Source organism: Hyalella azteca, unplaced genomic scaffold, assembly GCF_000764305.2.
Source record: "Hyalella azteca isolate HAZT.00-mixed unplaced genomic scaffold, Hazt_2.0.2 contig7741, whole genome shotgun sequence".
In the NCBI taxonomy this organism is placed as follows: domain Eukaryota; kingdom Metazoa; phylum Arthropoda; class Malacostraca; order Amphipoda; family Hyalellidae; genus Hyalella; species Hyalella azteca.
In genome coordinates, this window is record NW_025937857.1 from 259,566 (window position 1) to 283,142 (window position 23,577).

Genomic DNA, 23,577 nt, shown 5'->3' on the forward strand with positions numbered 1-23,577 from the left:
TTCCCCTAGGTTGCCCTAAATATAACTGTTATAAATAAGTTTCTTAGTGATTATATAATAGTTTTATAACAGTTATATCCAGGGCAACCTAGGGGAACATACTTTATTGCACGTATTTCTACTGGGAGCCTTTTTTTCTAGCAACCAATGCAACCAACTCTCAATAAAGTATGTTCCCCTAGGTTGCCCTGGATATTAAGCATCGAAATTTACGAATTATTATAGAAGACAATAAATAAGTCTAAATATTCCGCTGATACGGTTTTTTCATTTTTAACGACTGAAATGAGTCATCAGTCAGAAAAGTCAGTCAATGAAATATATTTACTCGACATAAAAGTTTTTGCCAATATTTATTAGCATTAATATGATGAGTTATTCTCTCCTTAAAGTTTGAAATTGAGTTAATTTTCAGCGCTTTTTGGAGCCTAATCTTTAAACAGATGTCATAATTTGCAAGCTGTGTGATTGCTGCGAAAAGTTTATTAAATACTTTCTATATAACAAAGTAGCGAAAGAATTAACATCAGATCAGAATATAATATTTTTCCATGTGTGTGTTTTCCAACCTGCGGATCTAAGTTGTTCATATAAAGTCAACGAGTTAAATATAATGGTTATTCATGAGAAATGATCGAGTTAAATAAAACTTCCATTCCTGCGGAGTGGACTAATTAAATACAACGGTTATTCACGGGGAGTAAAGGAATTAAATATGATTATCATTCTATCATTCGCTTTATACCAGTAAACCACACGCTCTTGACAATTTAGCTAATTGAGTTATTTTACTGCGCTTCTAACATCATCATTATTTATCACTATTTCATTTCATTTCAATATTTTAGAGTTCAAATGGTCTACTCTACACCGAAGACAACGCATAATATTGTACATATTTTTTGCACCCCGTATTAAGATTTCAACTAGACTCGAATGAAATCCCATGAGCTCAACTGGCTTGAAAAATAAACATGCGCAACAATTTATATGTAATTAACGCTCCTCTAATTAATTATTGCGCTATTAATGGTGTAACCATAATTATAGTATGGATAATAAGCGTGTGATCCGTCATGCAAATGCATGACAACGCTAAACATGACACCGGCTCGGTCCCAACACAGCTATTATATTCCAATGCCGTTCTGGGTATTAAAGAACATGTTGCTTGAATTTTTGAGATTGGCTGTAAAATATGACATTTTTGAAAAATTTAATCCCTTGGTTTCGTTTCTGATAAAAAGAAGTAGTTCGAGAAAACTTAAACTAGTTTAGGTATAATAAATACGGATAAATATAGAGATATACGTTGCTACGAAAAGAGGCTATTCGAAGTTATGTAAGGTTATAAAAAAACTTCTCTGTCGATTCCTGATGAAACTACAGGTGAACGAAAATCTTTTATATAAAAATTTGCAAAACCTCCCGTAAACTACATGAAAATGAAAAATGATGAAATTTTTTTCGCTAAACCTATCAGACAATCTTCAGAAAAACCTGCCGAAACAATCCAATCATCCATTTCTCCCAGTGCATCATCAGGCTTTTCGATGAAAAATTGGAAAGCTAAACTGACTGACTTGGTCTGTGAGATGTAGACTGAGGAGGGGCGGAATGGAGGTCGGCCAGGCTGGCAGACAGACATTCAGACAGGCTGACAGACTGGCAGACAGACTGACAGACTTCCGTTCCAAGGAACCATAGGGGACAGACTGCTTGGCTAAGTGTGTCATCTTTGTGTCTCATCTTTACCTATGTACCGCGCCCGTTTCGCGCCTGAAAAGAGCGAAAAAAGCCAGTGAAAAAATTTGAACTGTGCCAGTATTGTCAAGAAATTGCATGGCAAAAGTTAATTAGAAATATATGTACTTTACCTACCTAATAATAATCATGTATGATCTGATAAATATTTTTAAATCTCCAAATTAATTAGATAATTGAATCAGATGTCATCTTTTCGCAAAAATACACGAAAAGAAAATATTAAGATTAAGAGATACTTTTAATACCAATCGAAAGTCTTGATAAAGGTTAATATAAGTAAATTTATTTGTAATATTTGTAAAATTCAAATTTAATTCACATTGAAAGTCAGGAAGAGCATAACAAATCGTATGATGAGGGTAATTTTTAATGTAAACTTAAATTTGTGAAAACATTGTGGCACTTGTAAAGAAATGAATTTAAACCGAATATATTAATTCATTGAATTCATTAGTTGAAAAAACAGAACATCAGAAGTTCTACGTTCTTCGCTGTCCCTTATTAATGTGTGTCCGATTGATGTGAACCCTATCGATGTGTCCGAATATTAAGGATGTAAAAACACACTCAAATGAACTTAAATTCATGTCATTTACTAAGAAATATATTGAAAAAAGAAATTACATGGTTTTAAACTAAAAAAATTTGAAATCTTTCAGATACAATTTTTTATTCTAATTATGACCCTTTAGACTTTTGAACATAAATTCTTGATCATTCATAAGTACAAACTGTAAAAAAGTAAATGGGTTAATATCCTGGAATTTTTAATAGAAATTAACCGAAATATCGTCCATTAAAGCCTACGATAGATTAGTTCATTTTCATAATTTTTAATTTTTTATAATTTTGTAGTCGTTCCTGTAATTTTTTCCAGATTAGAAAGAAAATTTTAGGTTAAATTGATTATCAAAATAGTATTTTTCTTTTTCTCAGTATTGCATATTACCAAAAAAATAATATTTGAACCCAAGCAATTCGCATACTTTTTTATACCTGAATTTTCATGGGCGATTCAAATCCCGAATTTATTTCTTCAAAGATTCCCAAAACATCCAAGATCATTAAAAAAATAGTTTCAACTTTTAAGTTTTCTCTTAAATAATAACCAAAAAGCAACTTGCTCCACATGTTCGCCAGTAACATTCAATGCGGCGGAAATGTTCATTAATAATCAAATTAATTATCCCTGAATTAAATACAAACTTTTTGTTAATAATCCAAGAAATTAACTACAAGTATACATTATTTATTTGGTTATTTTCACGATGCTGGGATTTTTTTTGCTGCGCAAAATGAATTTTGGCCGCTGATTTATAATGCTTTTCCTACCGGTGCTGCGTTCTTACAAACTATTCAGGGAAAGGAAGACCTTAATTAATTTCGAACACAAAAAGTTTGCTCGCTTTTGAGTAAACTTGATGCTCACCTAACCCGCACCTAACCTGAACCTAACCTGAACCTAACCTGAACCTATCCGGAAACTATCCTGAACCTAACCTGAACCTAACCCGAACCTAACGTGAATCTAACCCGCACCTAACGTGAATCTAACCGTACCTAACCTGAACCTAACCTGCACCTAACCCGCACCTAACCCGCACCTAAGCCGCACCTAACCCGCACCTAACCCGCACCTAACCCGCACCTAACCCGCACCTAACCTGAACCAAACTTGAACCTAACAAACCTGAAACTATCCTGAACGTATCCAGCACCTAAGCGAGGAATTTTTCCTCCCCTAAAGGTTCCTCCAAGATGCAATCCTATCCAATCTCCAGCTTTATTGGATCATCTCTCCGCTCTTTTGCGCCTGCTCCACACTGCTCGCGAAAAATTGCTCAAATGAAAAAAGGTAAAAAGGGACGAAAGCATTAACTGTTGTAGAAAATCTGCGAGTAAAACGTTCACAACATGCAAGATGAAACAGCCAACGCAGGTTCTCATATACCAAACATTAAGCAATGTTGTTACGATGTTTCTGCGTTTGTCGGTGCCGCTCAAAGAAATTGGTGAGTCTTTTTCCAAATAGCGATGCACTTATTGAAGCTATGTGGGTCATCCTGACCCAGTTTGGACCGGAAAAAGTTAGTATCAGAGCTACGTTCGTTCTCTACTAGTGCGGTGGGGAAGAAAATGTATCACTATTTAGAAAATTGCGCTTTCGTTTTTCTGAAGGTGATATAATGACGAAATCAAAGTTTACATTATGAAAAATTACACTTTGATCAGAGATATAAATTATGGAAGATATTTCTCAAAAATTTTGAAAGAGCTTAAGTGATTTCTTCTTGCCATCTGCAGGGTAACTATAACGAGCGTTGCCAATGCCATCAACTTTGAGAAACAATCTGGCAATGAAAGATTATTTCACTTCTTAAGATGTGCACATATTAATCTCTGTTCATTTTTCACGAGGGAAAATCAACGTGGTTGGTTGAATTTCAACATTAAACACGAAATTTTTCCCTGAACAACATACATGGTTGAAATGCATTCATATAAATAAAATAAATTAGATAGACAATTATATTAAATATCTGGTGAACTCAGTACAATTAAAAAAGATTATTCAATCTCTTGTACAATTTTCTATTATCGTAATGGCCGGCAAAATTCATCAAATTTGAGAGATTTCTGTTTCTAGATCTGCCCGTGCATCCTTATTTTTTCGGACCTCCAAAAATATTTTAATAATTATCCGTGTTAATGACGGCCGAAGAACAGCCAATTTCACTGTCTATTTATATAAAAGAGAAAATTTCATCAGGTTAAGGTATCGTTTTGAACGATAAATGGGATAAAATAAGAATGTATTTTAAAATCGGATGAAATAAAACGGTCCAATTAAAACTTTAGATTTTATTTCATACATTACCTGATGAAAATATTATAATTCGAAGCGTAAGGAATATTTTACGATTAATCTGGAAAAATTATGAATTATAATTGCTAGTTAATCATCTCAAGCATGCGCACTGAAATGTAAAAAAAGCAGAATCGCAAATGAAAGATTTCGTTGCGGTGGCTCATTAATAAACACGTAAAATGTTACGTTCTATAATCCATATTTATTCAGAAGCAAACAGAGCATAAATTACTTGTGTTCGACCATGGGAGTTCTGCATAATCAGGCATTCGATGGCAGAAAGTTTTTCTTGCAGTTTTTTAGCTCCTTATTTACGACTGCGCGACATCGGTTATTGGAGGCGCCGCTGACGAAACATGCAAAGATTTTCGCAAAGCGCCACCCCGCGAGGCAGTTGTTGGGGAAATTTCGTTCTCAACTGAATTATTCATGCAAGAAGCAAAGGTATTCTATTCTCAGTGTGTATCATGATACTGGTCTCTCCACGGCACGGTCTGTCGCGCCAAAAGAAATTCCCAGCGGGAAGTAATGAGAAGAAACAGAATTTTAAAATGCTTGGAATTTCATAGCAAGAATGCGTGTGAATGTTTTACTGCCTTTGGTTTGAGTTTTAGGCCTAATGCATTTCTACAGCTGAGCATTTTTTTGGAAGTTTAGCAAAAATTCTGTTCAATATTTTAAATTTATTACTAAACAAAATTGCCTAAAAGTAAGAGATTTCAGGAAAATCTTCTTTGTATGCGTGTACTTTGTTTTGAAATTGCAGTTCATAATTCAATTTTGTACTTTCATGTGACCTTGGATTTGGATTAAAAAATGCAACTCATTCCGTGCAGCAATACATTTCAGCAACATTCTCATAAAAAAATTAATGGCCTATCAGTGTTGCCTGAAAATGTATGGTGAATTACTGAAGTTTTTTATTTGATTTTTTTATTGTGAATGAAGGTACAAAAAAATACTGCTGAAAATGGCGCTGGCGGAAAGGTCAAAAGGTAGTATAATGTACACATCGAATTATAACATTTAAACAAACATCATATTTATATTAGCCTTTTTTTCATCAACCTCATTATTACACATAATGAAAATTTGTCATTCGTATTTTGCATTTGTATTGTTACAAGATAAAAAATATCCAAAGCCAATTGATTTCTGCACCTCCTACTGTCATCATTTAGTTACCAGGAATTGTTTTACTCGGGTTAAGGTTCGATACAATGTCAAAACATGAGACTGATATTTATAAAACCACAGTGGAATTGATTTATCTACCTACCATGATATCCGATGTGGCTGCTTTGTGAGCTTGTTATGTTCGCAAGTCAAATTAGCCTGTGAGACGAATTAGTCTCGATCGTTTATTAAATGTCTGCGGTTTGGGAATGACAATAAAAATTGCATCTTTATTATCTGAATGCCAATTTATGTTGTCTTCAAACAAGAAAGTGCGAGTAACTTGCGAGTAACCAGGCGTCTATAATATATGCTTATTATTACTCCTGATACATCTAGTCATGATTGAAACTAAAAAATATATTCACGTAAATGTATGAAAAATCCTCTTTTATTTACTAGTTTGCAAAAAAAAAAAAACATTCATTTGCTTGTTAATCTTGAATTGTGAGGAAATTTCCCAGCAATCTATAACAGAATCTTTTCTCGCTAAACAAAATGAAGATATCAGAGCAACCTTTCAATGACCGCTCTACATTGCTCGATAATTCCTGGAAAACTCCAGTTTCAGGCTCCACTCGCCGGAGTAAATCATTTCTACGCGATTTAGGCCAGCCATCAATCAGCGTCGCTGGCTTGTTACATTTTCAAAAGTCGTAAATTTTTTCGTATGAGGCGCCTGAACTTTCTGGTGTAATTGATCGTAGCGAGAAGCTTCAAGTGCTATTAATGGGCTTAATTGAACTTATGTATGGACTTGTGAATTAACGGAAGAACTTGATTTAGTACAAGAAACATTGCCTACAGAATTGAGTAATTTTTTCTTTGGTAATAAATTATTAAACGATACTTTCCAATTTTGCAAAAATGTCATTTCCATTTGGTCGTGGAATTTCGGCTTAATACATTTAGAAGAAAAAAGTACGAATTGACAGAATCTCTCACAATCCTTAATGAAATATTACCTTATAAACTAGAGCATTCCTCATAAACGTGAGCATTCCTTTTGAACAAAAGCCTTCTTTTCATTTCTCCATACAATTCTGGCTGTCGACTGCAAAAATTCTTTAAATGCAAGCCAGGCCTCGAGATTTTCTTCCTTTGAAGGACCAAAAGAAATGAGGGAGCCGGCCATGTGCTCAGGCCTCGATAATCTCAATGATAATTTAAGGCATCCATTACCGGGAAATTGGAGATAAGGAAAGTTTCCAGGGGAAAATGGCCTTAAATGACACTTACTCTGGGCCCTATAGTGGCCCTGGTGGTAATTACGGGCAAAGCTTTAACTGACTAGGCAGTCGGTGTGGAAATTTATTCGGAATTCGGGCCCAAGTTATTACGAAAATGTTATTCATATAAATTAGCTGGGATTTATTGAATTGGTGGACTTTGCACTGAGAAAATGCTTGCCAATAAATTAAACCGATTTGTTTTAACGTCTTTCATGAAGATAAATGAAACTTGTCGCCAATTTATTTCGCCTTATGTGTTTAGTCGAAGGCAAACTATGGCGAAGTTTCTTTCGCATTGTGATATAGTGATGACAATGCATGAATGATGCATATAAATAATATCTAAGTATTGATTACTAATGTAAAAAAGTGAAAAATGTTTTGGAAGTTGCAGCTTTATTTTCAAAATTACTGCCTATTATTTTATTTTTAAAATATACGTATTGACTTCGAAGCCCTTGGAATGTAGATACTCATACTTTGCACTGAACGTGCAATTTTTATGTAAATAAATGCCTTCTGAACGACAAATCCCCACATTGAGAACGCGTGGAAACGGTGAGTTCCAAAGAAACTTGCATTCATCCGGCCAATCAAAGCTAAATTTTTTAACTGAATTTCAGTAAATTATTTCGCAGTTCATTTTTCTAACTTCATTAAACGGAGTTTATATATAAGCCTAATTTTGGCTGTCACTAGGTTTAGTTCACTATTCATTTTATGCCATCCAACAAAGCATCGAAAATGAATTACAGTAATATATATCCGAACAAATATTCGCTATATTTATAGAGATTTTTTTGAAATTTATTTATTCAATATATATTCAATAATATACCTCGCAAATTTATGAAAAATTAACTCTCCATTTCGTAAAAAATAATTTCTGAATGTTGTCAGGCCAATCACTTTGAGTCAATATCTCCCAATAGAAGACGTTCGCACGTTCCAGGTCCCAGCAACTAACAGTCACACTGGAGTCCTTGAACAAACAGCTTAGGCTACCGAATATCCTGAACGCAAGCACATCAGAAATGATAACGGTGGATGAGACTGAAAATCTGACTCGTGTGAGACACCTGACCCGTGTGAGACACCTGACTCGTGAGAGACACCTGACTCGTGTGAGACACCTGACAGGTGTGAGACACCTGACTCGTGTGCGACACCTGACTCGTGTGAGACACCTGACCCGTGTGAGACACCTGACTTATGTGAGACACCTGACCCGCGTGAGACACCTAACTCGTGTGAGACACCTGACTCATGAGAGACACCTGACTCGTGTGAGACACCTGACTCGTGTGAGACACCTGACTCGTGAGAGACACCTGGCTCGTGTGAGACACCTAACTCGTGTGAGACACCTGACTCATGAGAGACACCTGACTCGTGTGAGACACCTGACTCGAATAATTGACACCTGACTCGTGTGAGACTCCTGACTCGTGTGAGACACCTGACTCGCGTGAGACACCTGACTCGTGTGAGACACCTGACTCGTGTGAGACACCTGACTCGTGAGACACCTGACTCGTGTGAGACACCTGGCTCGTGAGACACCTGACTCGTGAGACACCTGACTCGTGAGACACCTGACTTCTGGTTAGTGGTCAGTAAAGAGAATTCAGGGGGTTGGTAGTTACACGTAAGCTATTACATGTAGTTGTTTGTAATAATAAGCACATTTTGACAAAAAATAATAACATAAAAATCAAATTTACTGTCCACGAATATTTATATGATGAAATATTCAAGTAAAATGCGATTGTTGAAGGAAATTATTTTTCGCCTTCCATTTTATACAGAAGGAAATTGGCACGCCTTTCTCAAAGGACGATACGTCTAGAACGGTTCAGCACCAGTTCTACCTCCTGACGTGCTGAGCTTCAATTAAGCTAAAGAGGAGTTTCAATAATTGTATACCAAGTTCGCTTCGTCGGTTTAATAGTGAAGGAACAGGCCAGTTGAAATTATTTAATAAATCTTCACAACACATACAAAATGAATAGATAATAGAAACGATGAAAAGGTTGTGACAAATAGATATCAGATAATCAATGAAATGCAAAAAATATGAACTAGGAACACTGACCAAGTAAAGCGACACTGGTCAAAGACACTAGAAAAGTGGTCGGCGGAGATACGTGTTCGCAACCTGTTTATTCCAGCTGATGTTGTCATGCGGGAATCTCAAAAATAAAAAATCTCTAAAGTTAATAAGCTGCGGCTACAGATTTTATTTTATTTTTGTGAATATTAGCAGATGAAGAAAGTGTCGTTCGAGATAATAAAGTTCAAGTTATGGCTTGACACGTAAGGAAGATGTGTTCTCCTATAGCTCCCATAAATTTTTATGGTGACATGCTACAACTACACATGCATGATTCGACAAAAAGATAAAAGATTTTTCCTTCCCCCATAAAAAATGATTTAACTCGCATTGAAATATGACCTATGAAAATTTAAGTCCATTCTAATCGTCAGTCATAGCAACGCCAGTCATAACTCATCCCGAAGTGGAGCCGCTCTCCGAAACTTCCTTCAAAAGCCTTCGCTTCACAGGCAAGTTGAGTTCGCAAGCGATGACCCCGAAGTGTCAGAACTGACTAAAGTTGAGACGGCTTATGGGGAATCGCGGTTAAATTTAGGGCAGTCGGCCAAGTGCTCTTCCGTGTAGCTCGCACGTTTGAAATTGTAGCCACCACAATAAATGAGAAGCAGTAACCACGATCATAATAACAATAACTTTCAGTACGATGGTATACCGCTACTGATTAGTTTCTGCATACTACAATTAAACACTGAATTGAGGCCTATCTAAGAAATACAGCTGGCATTTTGTGGCTGAAGGTGAATCATATCTGATTGCTTTCAGAATTAACAATCTCGAATAGAAGAGACGTCCTGCAAAAATTATATGTAATTAGTCGGAAGCCGGAATAGTCGGATTTGCTAGGCGATTGTATACATATACGCCATCAATTCCAATAATTATAGTAAAAAATATTCCTATATCTTACCCTATATCCAAAATAACATGAGTCACTGACTGGCCGACTCAGGGCCACCCAATAATCTCTCTTATTTAACCAGAAGGGAATTGCTATGGTCGGGAACTGGTGAAGCTCTGAAGTCTATGACGGCTTGAGAGCGAAACCATTAGTTTGATCGCCGTGGATGAGAGCTCTTTTGGACGATGGATGACCTCAGTGGATGGGGAACGACTACCATCAAATCCAATTTGTGGTTCTGGTTCAAGACCAAATTTTATGGATCATTCAAACGAGATAGCGAGTGTCTAATCCACGCTTCGTTTAAAGAATCAGCGTATAAATCTTTACCTAAAGTAAAAAAACTTATTCTGCCATGAACCAAACACCGAAATCGGAATTCTATGCGTAATTGTTCTGTAACGCAGAGGTGAAATTAATTTAATAGTTTGAATAGTTTAATAATAATTCTTGAATTTGTTTAATTTTGCGAAATTATAATTTTTATAAGAAAAAAATATATGCTCGCAAATAAATTCTGATTAATAGAGAAATATAAAAAAAACCATCAGCAACAATATTATAAATGATAGAATTTCACTGAAGAAATCATTTAATAATCGAATTCAAATAAATTTCGTTTCGTGCCTATTTGATATATTCATTATTGTACCTGAAACTTTCATCGATAATTTATTAAAGGAATGTATGATCAAAGATAGTAACGAAGTTACGGATTCGAGAAATGAACTTCATGTATCGTTCAATTGATCTTTAATGCAACTGATATGATACATTTTCGGAGAATATGATAAGACTATGAACGTTACGTTCCAATTTGCTGAAATAAAATTATTTTTTCAGTTCCTTTATCCATACGTGCAAATTTAGTGAAGCTTTGTGACGGTAACTACGGCAAGCAGCGAACTCTAGGATAGATAATGGCAGCAATAGATCACTTCGCTCGACAAACACGCCCGCCATTATCGTTTGTGATCAATTGCGTGATAAATCAAGTCAAACAATTTTCGGAATTTAACGTTCAGAAAAGAATGCGTCGACGCAGAATTCTGCAGGATATTCAAGGTATTCAAATTTATAGGAATTTCCCGTGATTACGAATTCCTTTCTCGAAACTTTCATTATTGATATTACTATACCACACTGCCAAGAATTATTGCAGTGAAATCTAAATTACTTTATTTTGACAATCTGTTTATACAAAACAAATTCTGAATTTGTTTACATTCTACTAGGTACAGTACATAGACTGTTATTTTTTACCTCTGTAACCATAGTTCAGCAAAGCATTCGTTATTTATTGATAAGCTCATTTAAATTTTCACCAATAACCCAGTTTTAAAATCGAATAAACCACTTCCCGGAAGACTGGATATCTCAAATCCATTACGATATTAACGATGCGAAGCATGTTCTTCCTTCTGTAAAATTCCTATCCGACTCATTGAAGACCGCTGAATATTTTATGGGAGATCTCCTATTATTCAGCGCTGCTTGATACTGTTGTTTCAGGAACACGCAAGCTTCGATACACTAGCAGATTTCAAAAGCTGAACAATGCATTAACAATGTCAGCACGAATGCCGATCTATTGATTCATATTTTGATATGTGAGCACGCTCATATTATGACGAGTTTCTCTTAGACAGACAAACATGGAGGATATGGTTTCTTTGCGTTTATTTTTAACAAAATAACTGGCCAAGTAATCATTGTTTAGATCAGTAGGTTGAAAAATATAATATCGACATCAGTCTGAAGGTCAAACTTGTTTGATTTGCACGTTAGCATGGAATATATTGGGTAATAAGATAACTTGAAACTTATTCCGCAAATTATTGGGAATTAAATAGGTTATAATTTATTTTGATGTACATGTATATATATTTATTTTTTAAATATATATATTTAAATATTCACACCCAAATAAATATAGATTTAGGTGTGCATATATATGAACACCCAAACTGTATTTCTTTCTCCTGCAATACAAAACAATGGAAAGTTTGATTTTATGACGCTAAACTAAATTGTAAAATAATATATTGGTTTTATTACAATAATGATTAAATCTTCCTAATTTTAACAAAAATTATTGTGGGTAATCACAGTTGATCATTTGGCGTGAATGATACGAAAGGATTGTAATATTAAGCAATGTGTCCTAGTCAATGAAATTAATTATTGAGAAGGTGCTAATTCAACGATAAAAAGGACAAATTTTGCCATATTTTAAATTTTTATTTCCAAAAAAGTATAATTATCAAATTGGAAATATTTGAAAGCTTTTATTCTCAAGAAATGTGCCCCATTGCGAGGGTGACGTCCTAAGCACTCCGATGAACAGATTGTTTGTAAATATGTCCTCTGAACAGGAGAGCGATTTTCGGTGGATTTTGGATTAAGTTTTGATGTAAAATCAAAGTTTTTTAATTAAGTCAAATTTAATATTCATGATCCATGTCTCTTAAAGCACACTTTAGAGTGGATCATTATGACAGTTTTAATGGGCCACACATCAGGGTAGTTGAAAAATGCATAAACCGAATTGAACTTTTAAACCGAAACAAACACTAAAAAAACAAATGGAACAATCCTTTAGAATACTTTGGCTATGTGTTTTCACTTTCAAGTTATATACAGTGCAAGCATGCTAGAAAATCATGCAAAACCAGTAGACATTTCAAGTTTTCAAGTCATAGATACGTCACTGTATTTTACTCAGGTTGATAAATCTTTAAACCATTCAAAAAGTCAAACACAACTATTTTGGGCTTACAACTAAAATTCAGTGCTTTGAAAGTCCAAGCTAGCCCCCTGCACAACTAAATGGCCGCCTATAAATCGTCTGAAATTTTCAGAAATGTAGCCACAAAATATTAAAAGACATAAGACAAAGTTGAGAAGCATGGGTGTTTCTTAGGGATCCGCCTCGTATGAGCGCAGACTATAATAAATGATAGTCCATACATTTATAGGCCTAGCTTAGTTCGTTAGTCGGTAACGAACTGCAAACGTGTGTACTAATCCCTACGTCTGATTGGGAATAAAGTTAGTGTGTTTGTAGATTGTTAGGACTTTGTTAGAGGATACCTGTGTCTAGGAGCCGTTTACATAATATAGTTATCGACCAAAACAGAACGATATGCGCGTTCTATTCAAATGTTTAGTCTCTGTAGAAATAATGAATTCATTTATCATCAGGAATTTAAGTTTGTATATGAATTTATGTCTTTGTCTTTCCTCTCATTAAATGTAAGTGATGATATTCCATTAATCGAAATATATTTTTGCTCGTTAAACAAGAAAAATTCGTCTTCAAATTATTAAAATGTCAATCGTGCGGTGAAGTCAACGATTTATGGCAAAACGCTATTAATTCAACAAAAATGAATCCCCTATTCTAAAATATTATTCATTATTATTCCGACACGGTAATTTTATGCTGTAAATATTGTGGTCTCATAATAATTAGGGATTCATATGTTGAATTTGTTGGAACTAGAACAAGTTCTAGTCTTAGATGGAACTAATTACTAGAATAAGTTAAAATTCTGCTGATGAATTATGGTTCTATAAGAGCGTAAAAATGTCTAAATAATACGGCAGTGATAAATAATACGCATGAATGATACGGCAAGGCTATTATTTGTCCTCAGACCCCGCAATATATGTATGAATTTGTCTCCCCTGACAAGTGCAAGTAATGGATGCAATAAATTTAAAATTTAAATAAAAACATTATACGAAAGAATGAGTGCATCGCAGGGCTAGTAGAGAGATACATTTTTATTTAGGCACAAATCAGGTTACTTATGCGAGGTTCAATTTTATTATACTAGAGCCACTGTGTTGATTTCAGTTTCAGTTATTAGTAGCTTTTGCACATCTCGTGTTAATTTGTCCATAGTTTGTCTGTAATTGGAATGTAACATATGTTTTTGCTGGTATGGACATTTCTGCAGTAAAGGGAGTTAATTCTCAACCCTCGTAAGATTTGAATCATGAAATATCAGAGCAATTTAAATAAGTAATCATTTACAGGTTAGTGTTGAAATACTTCAACGTAGGATAGGTTGACAAAACCACAGCTGGATACTATATATAGTAGGGAGACAAGTGATACACAATCTACAAATACTGTATGTTGACAACAGGCAATGGTAGAAAAATACACTAAGTAGACAATAAGTAAACAATTGGTTGGCAATAGACAATGAGTAGAAAATAGACAATAGGCGAAAAATAGACTATAGGTACACAATACAATAGGTAAACAATAGACAATAAGTAGAAAATATGTCGTCTTGTAAAATAAAAGTTTTTAAACTGGTTGTCGCGGGTAACTTTTCAAGGCGCCGCCTGTGTCCTCGAGCGCGTCAGGAAATGATGATGGATCTGACAAGTTCCACATCCTCGAGATTAAAGCACGCAAATATGCCGTGAAGAATGGACCAGGTCCCGAAACGCTCCTAAAAATGCATTTTATTTCGGCTTCTTCAGTAACCTTGATGAATTACAGCTGTGTTTGGCCCGAGATGACGTGTTGATTGTTAGATCCGAGATTTTAGTTGCATTGTGATGCTCGTGTTGGTGTGTATTGTGTTAGGATTCATTTGTTGTTTGTTGGGTTTCTTTTATGTTTGTTAGGATTTTTTTATGTTTGTTAGGATTCTTTTATTGTTTGTTAGGATTCTTTTATTTTTTGTTAGGATTCTTTTATGTTTGTTAAGATTCTTTTATTGTTTTTTAGGATTCTTTTATGTTTGTGAAGATTCTTTAATTGTTTGTTAGGATTCTTTCATTGTTTGTTAGGATTCTTTCATTGTTTGTTATTATTCTTTTCTTGTTTGTTAGGATTCTTATATTGCTTGTTAGGAATCTTTTCTTGTTTGTTAGTTCATTGTTTGTTATTATTATTTTCTTGTTTGTTAGGATTCTTTCATTGTTTGTTATTATTCTTTTCTTGTTTGTTAGGATTCTTATATTGCTTGTTAGGAATCTTTTCTTGTTTGTTAGGATTCTTTCATTGTTTGTTATTATTATTTTCTTGTTTGTTAGGATTCTTTCATTGTTTGTTATTATTATTTTCTTGTTAGTTAGGATTCTTATATTGTTTGTTAGGAATATTTTCTTGTTTGTTTTGATTCTTTTATTGTTTGTTAGGATTATTTTATTGTTTGTTAGAATTATTTTATTGTTTGTTAGGATTCTTTAATTGTTTGTTGGGATTCGGTTAATGTTTGTTTGTTGGGATTCTTTCATTTTTTGTTGGGATCCTTTTATTGTTTGTTAGGATTCTTTTATATTTGTAAGGATTATTTATTAATTGCTTGTTAGGATTATCTTATTGTTTGTAAGGATTCTCTTATGTTTGTTAGGATGCTTTTATTAATTGTTAGGATTATTTTTGGCTTGTTAGGATACTTTTTTTTGTTTGTTATAAATATTTTATTGTTTGCCCCCTCGCAGTTTTCACTCTCTTAGCTTCTCAAATAAACCATTATATAGGTTAGTGTGGTATCTATTTCAAACTATGTTGTATTTATATTGGCATTTCACGCATACAGATCTGGGAATTTCATCGTGCTAAGCCATTTCGTAACTTATTATTCTGATGTAGGAAAAAGAAGGTTCAACCATTATCCTTGTACTACGTTTAAAAATTTGAAAATTCATATTGAAATTTAATTAAACAGCACTAAATTGAGAACAAGATAAATTTCACCAGCGTGGCGGATAATGCGCCTGGGGTAATAACCTTTTGGCGGAAATTTTTACTCTGAGACTTGCGTTTGATGAAGAGAGACATGAATTTTTTTTAACAAATAACTTACTGAACGTTTTACCTAAATATTTTCCAAGTGAATTGCTACACTGTGAAATGAATAAATAGGATAACCCAAGTCCCGCAGAGCTCCAACAGGACTGAGTTCCAACAGTTGATAATAATCTTTTTGTTTGAAGCACACTTGATAGCTGTTGATAAAAACTTCGCTTAAAATCCGGTCGTTCTTCCCAACTCTTCTAGCTTTTGAAAATGTAATATGTAATATGTGCTTTTGAAATGTAATAATGCGAATTAAATAATAATATGATTATAAAATAGTGTCTGGGTGACATAAATGATAGAATGAGTATTAAATTGCTACGTCCCGCACCACTTCTTAGCTGACTTAAAAGAGAGAATTTACCGTGCCAGCTTCAGTTACTCCAAATACCAAGTCATAATATACACATAAGAACTCATATGCAGACGAAATCAGTATAAAATAGTACGTGCTAATATGTGAGTCCAACGTCCTATGTAATATTACATTTTAGGAAGTAGATGACGTTGAATATTAAGGGAGTGAAGAAAAGAATAAAGGAAAGTTTGACAACGAACCAATCGTGGGTGGGTTCTCTTCTTTTATGTCGAAATTTTTTTAGATGAAAAGAGAATTATATTCAGACAGCCCCACCACTATTCTAGGCTGTGAATATGAAATAGTCGACGAATTGAATCGTCGACGACGAATGTTGACCATAACGAAAACCGCGTGGGATTACTAACATTTATCTAATAATCTGAGCCAAGTTTCTTACAATCGCCTAATCATCCATGTCCAGCTCCCAACAATCGTCTAATCATCCATGTCGTGCTCCCAACAATCGCCTAATCATCCATGCCATGCTCCCAACAGTCGTCTAATCATCCATGTCGTGCTCCCAACAATCGTCTAATCATCCATGTCATGCTCCCAACAATCGTCTAATCATCCATGTCGTGCTCCCAAATGCTTCCAACAATCGTCTAATCAACCATGTCAAGCTCCCAACAATCGTCTAATCATCCATGTCAAGCTTCCAGCAATCGTCTAATCATCCATGCCGAGCTCCCAACAATCGTCTAGTCATCCATGTCGAGATATGCACACAAAAAACTCGGCAGTAATGAAGCTCGTGTAGTTCGCTTTGATTCTCAAAAAGTCGCCACTCGGGCCAACTTCAGCAACGATTCTTCGAGAAACTATACGTATGGGACTCGAACTTTTGAGTCTCAACTTGAACACGACAATGAGGGGACTTGGAGCAGGACAAGTTCTCCTGATTAATGAAAAGCCTTGAAAAAGTCTGAAATGAATCTGTCTTCTCGTTTCTATAATTTCCTTGGAGTTGCGTTTGCAATTTTAGTAGCAATTTCGATCGAATTCGTAAATAAGAATTCGATTGAAAATTAATAATAGATTATTAGTTGCCTGTGTACATCAGCTGGTCATTAATTAGCTAATGGCTCCGTAAAACGCACGTCGAGGGAATTTATTGACATAAAGGGAAAAATGCTTTCGGGATAAGCTGCAAAATTTTTCTTAAATTTCAAGGAGAAACTCATAAAAATGTAAAGAAACATCAATTCTGAACGGGTAATTTAATTATCATGGTTTTTCAAAACATTTGGGCAGATAATAAATTCCTTGACAGCAACTTGGCAATAAGCCATGATCATAAATTGTTAGTCGATTCAAAAGATTCTTTCCTCGTCTAAATTAATAACTGATTTATAGTTTTGAAAATTTATACGTGAATTATCGCTTTAAAGATTCATAAGTCAATTACAAGTAGGTTTGAAAATGGCCACCGGAAAAAAGTCTGTTATCCATCCATTATTTTCAATTATCTACGGAAAACTTCTGAGCCCACGAAACAGATCAATTATTTAATGCATAAAAATTATACAGTGATTATCGGTGGCCAGTAGACGGCTAGCCAAAAGATAAAGCCAACTCAGTGTTCGTCGTAACATGGATTGGCCTGCCATACGTTATACGCTGAAAATTATTAAGGTGCAGGAAAATTAAGGGTAAATCTGAGCCAATCTCGAGTGGTTTGACAAGAATTTACAACAGTCCTTTCTATGTAGTTCAGTAAATTTTATCCTGCATTTCCAAAATCAGTAAAACTCAGATTTCTGACGGATTCAAATTGAATATTTTAGCAGAAAATTAACGATTAAAAAAGTGTTGATGCATTAAATTGAAGGTCAGTGCACGATTCTTAACTAATTATTTCCTAGGTATAAATCACTCACTCATGAAGTGACGTTCTAAGAAGGGAACAAAAATCCGCCTCGCTGTTGTCTCCGGCGCGCCGAATAATCACAAAAATATGAGGAGCGCCAAGCAATTTACGAGTTTTCCTCATCGGCAATCTCAGCTCCAGCAAAAGTGGCACAGCCTCGGTGCCCCCAATGAGTTCATATTTTTACAAGATTGTCATTCTCTGTTAGAAAAAAATAAGATAAGCGTTATCATCGGCCGAGCATCGGCCATTCGTTGGCCGCGTATTACTCGTCTAAAAAGAAAATTTGTGTCAGAATGTAAGCGCTTCCTGCTGGCAAGCCTCGGAGTAGGAGGCATGAAGATTAAATTCTGAATTCTTGGAGTATGAAAAAATCCAGGAATATTTAGGACGTGTTCATGTTGGGAGTGGAACACCATTGAAATTCAGCGCCGGATTATCAACGGCCAATCAGCGGCCGATGGTCGATCGTATCTGACTTTTGATTGGGTTGGCCTCACGCAATTTGGTTGAGGAATTATTTTATTAACAGATTAATGACAGCAATATTCCTAGCCTTGTAAATGTAAAAAAATGTTCTATTCAAATTATGCCGGCATTGAAGTCAACTAGAAATGCGTACGCATTTGCGACTATGGTGACGACCGCAAGGACATTTCAGGTCAAAATATTTTGAAAAAATATCTATTGCAAACTATATTTCTATAACCGTCATTTTTTTGAGCCAGCTTTCTGTGGGATCACACAGACTTAGATTAAAGCCTCGAGCTTCAATACCAATTAAATTTAGGCTATTCCTAAGCGCAGTAACGTTCAGAACGAATTAATTTCTAAACAAATTTAGGATATACTTTGATGTCTAAATTAAAGTTTGTTTTAGGTACGAATGTTGCGGTACAGGCACGTGAAAAATTAAACTCCTGTTTTCAAAATAATACCGTTTTCGAATGTTCTTGAAATGAACGAATATTCAAAATTAAGGACTGTGGACCGCCGCACATAAAAGTAATTAAATTAAGTGATACAATATAAAATTAATACATGATAGAGTGCCACTTACCACTCAAACATATCCTTTTTATGACAACTCGCGAGCGTTTTATCCGTCAGCAAGTAGGAGCGTTATAAAATGACTGGTTTAAATGATGAAGACTAATTTGTTGTGGGCAATTCATGACCATCCTAACAATATCTAAAATTAAAATTTTTAATCATTATTATCCATTAATCATTGCATAAAGCTCAACAATTATTCAAAGCATTCTCGAATACAGCTTTTAAAGCTGCGTTGCTGACAGCTCTGTCAGAGACGGTAATTCCAATTACAACTGCGATATCGTAAAACATGGAATCAAAAAAATTAATAACTTTTAATAAGTCAAAGTAATCAATGATCAGAAATAGGAATGTAGAACTTATTCTTCGATCCTTGTTTAAATATAGCGCAAAATCTTTGAAAAAATCCCTGTGATCTTAGTTTTTTTTATAATTAAAATTATAATTTATTATTATATAATTATTATTATTATTATTTTTGATTATTTTACGTACAACAGTAACTATTATCGCTAATCATCTGAAGTTCAACGATAGTTATTATAGCATCACATGGTCTTCCGTTCACGATCGGCAAACTGAATCAGAAACAGAAGTGCAAATAGGAACCTGGTTTTGGGATCTCGCAATTAGTATTGGAATTACGTCTCTGGCGCGCGTATTGTGACAAGTGATACTCACTGTTCTCGAGGCCGTTGACTGGAGTCTTGATGTCTTCTGCTGTCACTCCTACGTCATCGGTTAAGACCTCATCTTCAGTCTTGGAGAATTCATAAAGAGAATCCCTGTTCTGCTGCAGCTTCGTCATTTTCTTCTTGTGTTGCCAGTGAGCTTTGTGGTTATGTTTATTGTGATGTGCAGTGAAATCATCTCCAGAGTGCGATGCCATATTTGCTTGGTATTTTTGCAACGGGTAGTCACTTTTGTCGGGCAAGTCGTTTTCGAAGGCGTTGGAGTCTAAGCTGTCTAAGTTTGATTCGTAAGTTTTATCTATCTCTTTCAAGTATACGTTATCAACTTCCCCTAAAAAGCTCGTTTGGAAACTTGGTTCGAATGTGTCTTCGTGACCTAAACCCATGCTGTTGAACGAGCTTTCGAAGCCGTACGCTAGAGAATTTGTAGTTAATATTAAAAAAGTGATGACAAACATTCTTTGCGTTAAAAGCTTCCCTCCCTTCCTCAGATGATCCATCATGAGCGGTTCTGACTTATTCTGGAGTGGCTTCATCTTGTGTTTTTTTCTCCGAGTTGGAGGTAGCCACTCAAGCTGCAGAAGCGCTGTGGATCTGACATTTTCCGAGAATCCGAAGAGCTTTCTCAGACGATTGATGTTCACCTTATACTTTATATTCATTGCTGGAAGCCTTACCTGATTTTATTAGTCCGGATTTTATGCGAGAAAGCTACAATCATCAATGTTACTCAGAACATTTTTCTCAGCGCGAAAAAAGTAATATTTTTTGTGAGAGTGAAATTTGAGCTTAAGTTTTGTAGAAATTAATAAGATGAAGATACAAGATTCAAAGTAGGTTCTGTATGTATGTAGTCTGAATTTTTTCCGAAACTACGTGGATATTTTGATCTATCTTGGACTATAGGATGTACAGGCAGATTTAAGCAACATCTCTGTGAACGACTGCAGTCTAATCTCTCAGCGAGACGACTGCATCAGTTCTGGAAAGAGAGAGAAAGAAAACACATTAATTTACTTATAATAATAATAATGAAACACTTGAATGAAAAATTGAAAGAAATTCACACATATGGTTGTCATAAGCTGATATCAAGATTATCGTGATCAACAAGTCATCTATGAAAATTGTATCAATACTTGCAAGAATTCCTTTCACGAATTCACAGGCAAATTCCTATAATACATAGCATTTGGTTTGACAATGAAGGCATGTATTCTCTAACGCTCTCGATCAAACCGAGATTACCTCGAGATTATTACACTAAGAATTAAACTAACCATGAATAAAATAAGACGCGGACTAAGCCATAACCTATTACAGAGATTTGGATAAAATATCGTAAAGTGAGTTCATACTGGAGGCTTGCTCTAGGCACTTCATCTCAAGGCGCTCTGGTGCGCGGCTGCATGTTAAGAACCTTCTGCAAAGACTGCTGAGCCAATTGCCGTGATGCCTAGCATACTGATGAGTGTCTGTGATGTTGTGATGCCTGGCATACTGATGAGTATTTTGCCTTTGGTGCATCTCAGGTGCCTGAGCACTTCAAAAACATTTCCATCTACGCGCGAAGGTTTCGAATCTGAAGCTGGATTCGTCTGAAGAATTTGTTCGCCAGCTACAGCATTACTGCATGCTTATGTAATGCTAAATATATTAAATGTAATAAATGAGTGTTTTCGTTGTTAAAGATATGAATAATGGTTGATTAGGAGCCTTTCTACTCGTTACATGAATAAAATTTGTATTAAATCTGCGTCATTCAAACATCAAGTCCAAGTTAAAAGGTCCACGCTTAATGTCAAGTCCCCAGTTAAAAAAATGGGAGATGCAGTTATTTTGAACTACGTAAGAGGAGTTCAAAAGGAAGCGAAAACCATTCGCATGACCGCGGCTAAATATTATAGGTATAATAAGAAAATAGAAAAATACAATTCATGATAAGTCAAAAGTAAAAATCAATGTAATCAAAATATAGAGCACGACACTCATGTCTGTTTGACTTTATGGATTTGGTCCTGCGGACTTGAAGGCGCTTAATTGTGCCGAGAGGAATCTGATTTTTCAGATCGAAAAATTACAAAAAATATAACTCAGTACTCACTGCAGTGAGTGACAGAGAGCGCATTTTCTCGTCGACGAAAACTTGAAGTCACGAACGGACAGACGGACGGATGGACGGACGGACATGGCGAGCAAAATAGTGCATTTTTTCCATAAATGAGAAAATGCGCTAAAAATGACTGTATATAAGGCACTCATTTTTCCCGACTTGTTCATCACAGCATGTTTACATTTTAGGAACCGTTGATGCGAGGTTATTGTGATATGATCATAACATTTGGTCGCTTTCTCATTTCGTTATACAATTCTAATAATAAAATTCTATGTGAAAAGATGTGATACTAAAATGTGCATACAATTAGAGTACGTTTCATTACGTAAAGAGGTAATTCGGGGAAATATTTGTGAAATGATCATATATTTGTTGAAATTAGGGACAAAAGACACATCTTAAAAATATAAATCTAACTGCAACAAATATAGTTAATGAACTTAACTACAAATTGAGAACGTTTCAAAGTAGAAACATGTTGGTGCCGTATCGATGATTTCGAGAGCGTCTTTATACGGATGTCTTTAACTTGACCGAAAATAACGTACTGCTTCTGTAGATCTTGACGTCACCGTAAACGGCATCGTTGAATAACACAATGTTCATAATGAAGGAGTTATCCACCATTCGTGTCATCCGCTGATTATTAGTAGGTAGAAATATTTTGCTGTATAAAATATAATATATTATGATTGCACTCAAAGTCGCAAATTTTCCAAGAACAGAATATTATTGTTGGGCGAGGGATGGTCCAAGAAAATTTGTTATGGATTCTGGGAAACTTCAAAGTTTATTTTCCAGAGGACGGCGGTGGTTTTCGTAAGGATTTATTTTTAACACTTATTTTTTTACGTTTAACACTAGCCTCCTTGCAGAAGATATATTTTCTACGCCAGATATAATTAGCCCGTGAAAATTCCAAAACATCGTATTGAAAATTGACCTTGTGAGTAATGTAGATATGCAATAAAAAATTAGATTTACAAAATATAATAAACAAAATTTGTAAGTCATAGATAAATAATTTATCATGTTTGAGGCAGCCGCCAAACCCAGATAACGAATGATAACATAAAAATGATTCATTCAATTTTTTACCAACTAACACGTGGAAATAAATCTAAACAAATTCAACCTGTGGGTTTGGAGAATGAAAAACTATAAAAAAATATGGAACATGATGGATATTACTCTATAATATGATCGAAGTTTTATGGTCGAAGTTGTATCGGTTTAGTGAAGAATTTAGGTAAATAACAAAATATGTAATCCAGCACCAATTAGTCGTCTTTTTCAAAAGACGGAGCCGTATGGAAATTCTAAACGAAATCATTTGAGATGACCCCAATTTTCAAATTATTTTCCAATTGAACTAAGACGATCATTAGTGAAATCTCATCCAACATCTTACTGACTCTCTAAAAATTTTTTTTTTCAGTTAATGTACATAACGAACTACAAATTTTAAATGTTCATGGAATTTTTCGGTTCAACACAAAACGGTCGTTCATTTTTTGCGTATTAATTAATACAATGGTTTCGAAATTCTGTTTTATGGAAATACATGAGTTTACTTAGATAAAAAAATTAATTG

At 34.9% G+C, this 23,577-nt stretch overlaps 1 protein-coding gene across 1 annotated transcript in view; it reads right to left on the bottom strand.

Annotated features, from left to right (window-relative positions):
- LOC108677033 overlaps positions 1 to 23,577 on the bottom strand; it is a 107,222-nt gene that overhangs the window by 47,644 nt on the left and 36,001 nt on the right. The window contains exons 2-3 of the mRNA XM_047881377.1: positions 19,857 to 20,849; positions 1,756 to 1,779 (exon numbers count right to left, since the gene is read on the bottom strand). Coding sequence (XP_047737333.1) covers positions 1,756 to 1,779; positions 19,857 to 20,529 — 697 coding nt within the window. The 5' untranslated portion in view covers positions 20,530 to 20,849. The remainder of the gene's footprint in view (positions 1 to 1,755; positions 1,780 to 19,856; positions 20,850 to 23,577) is intronic.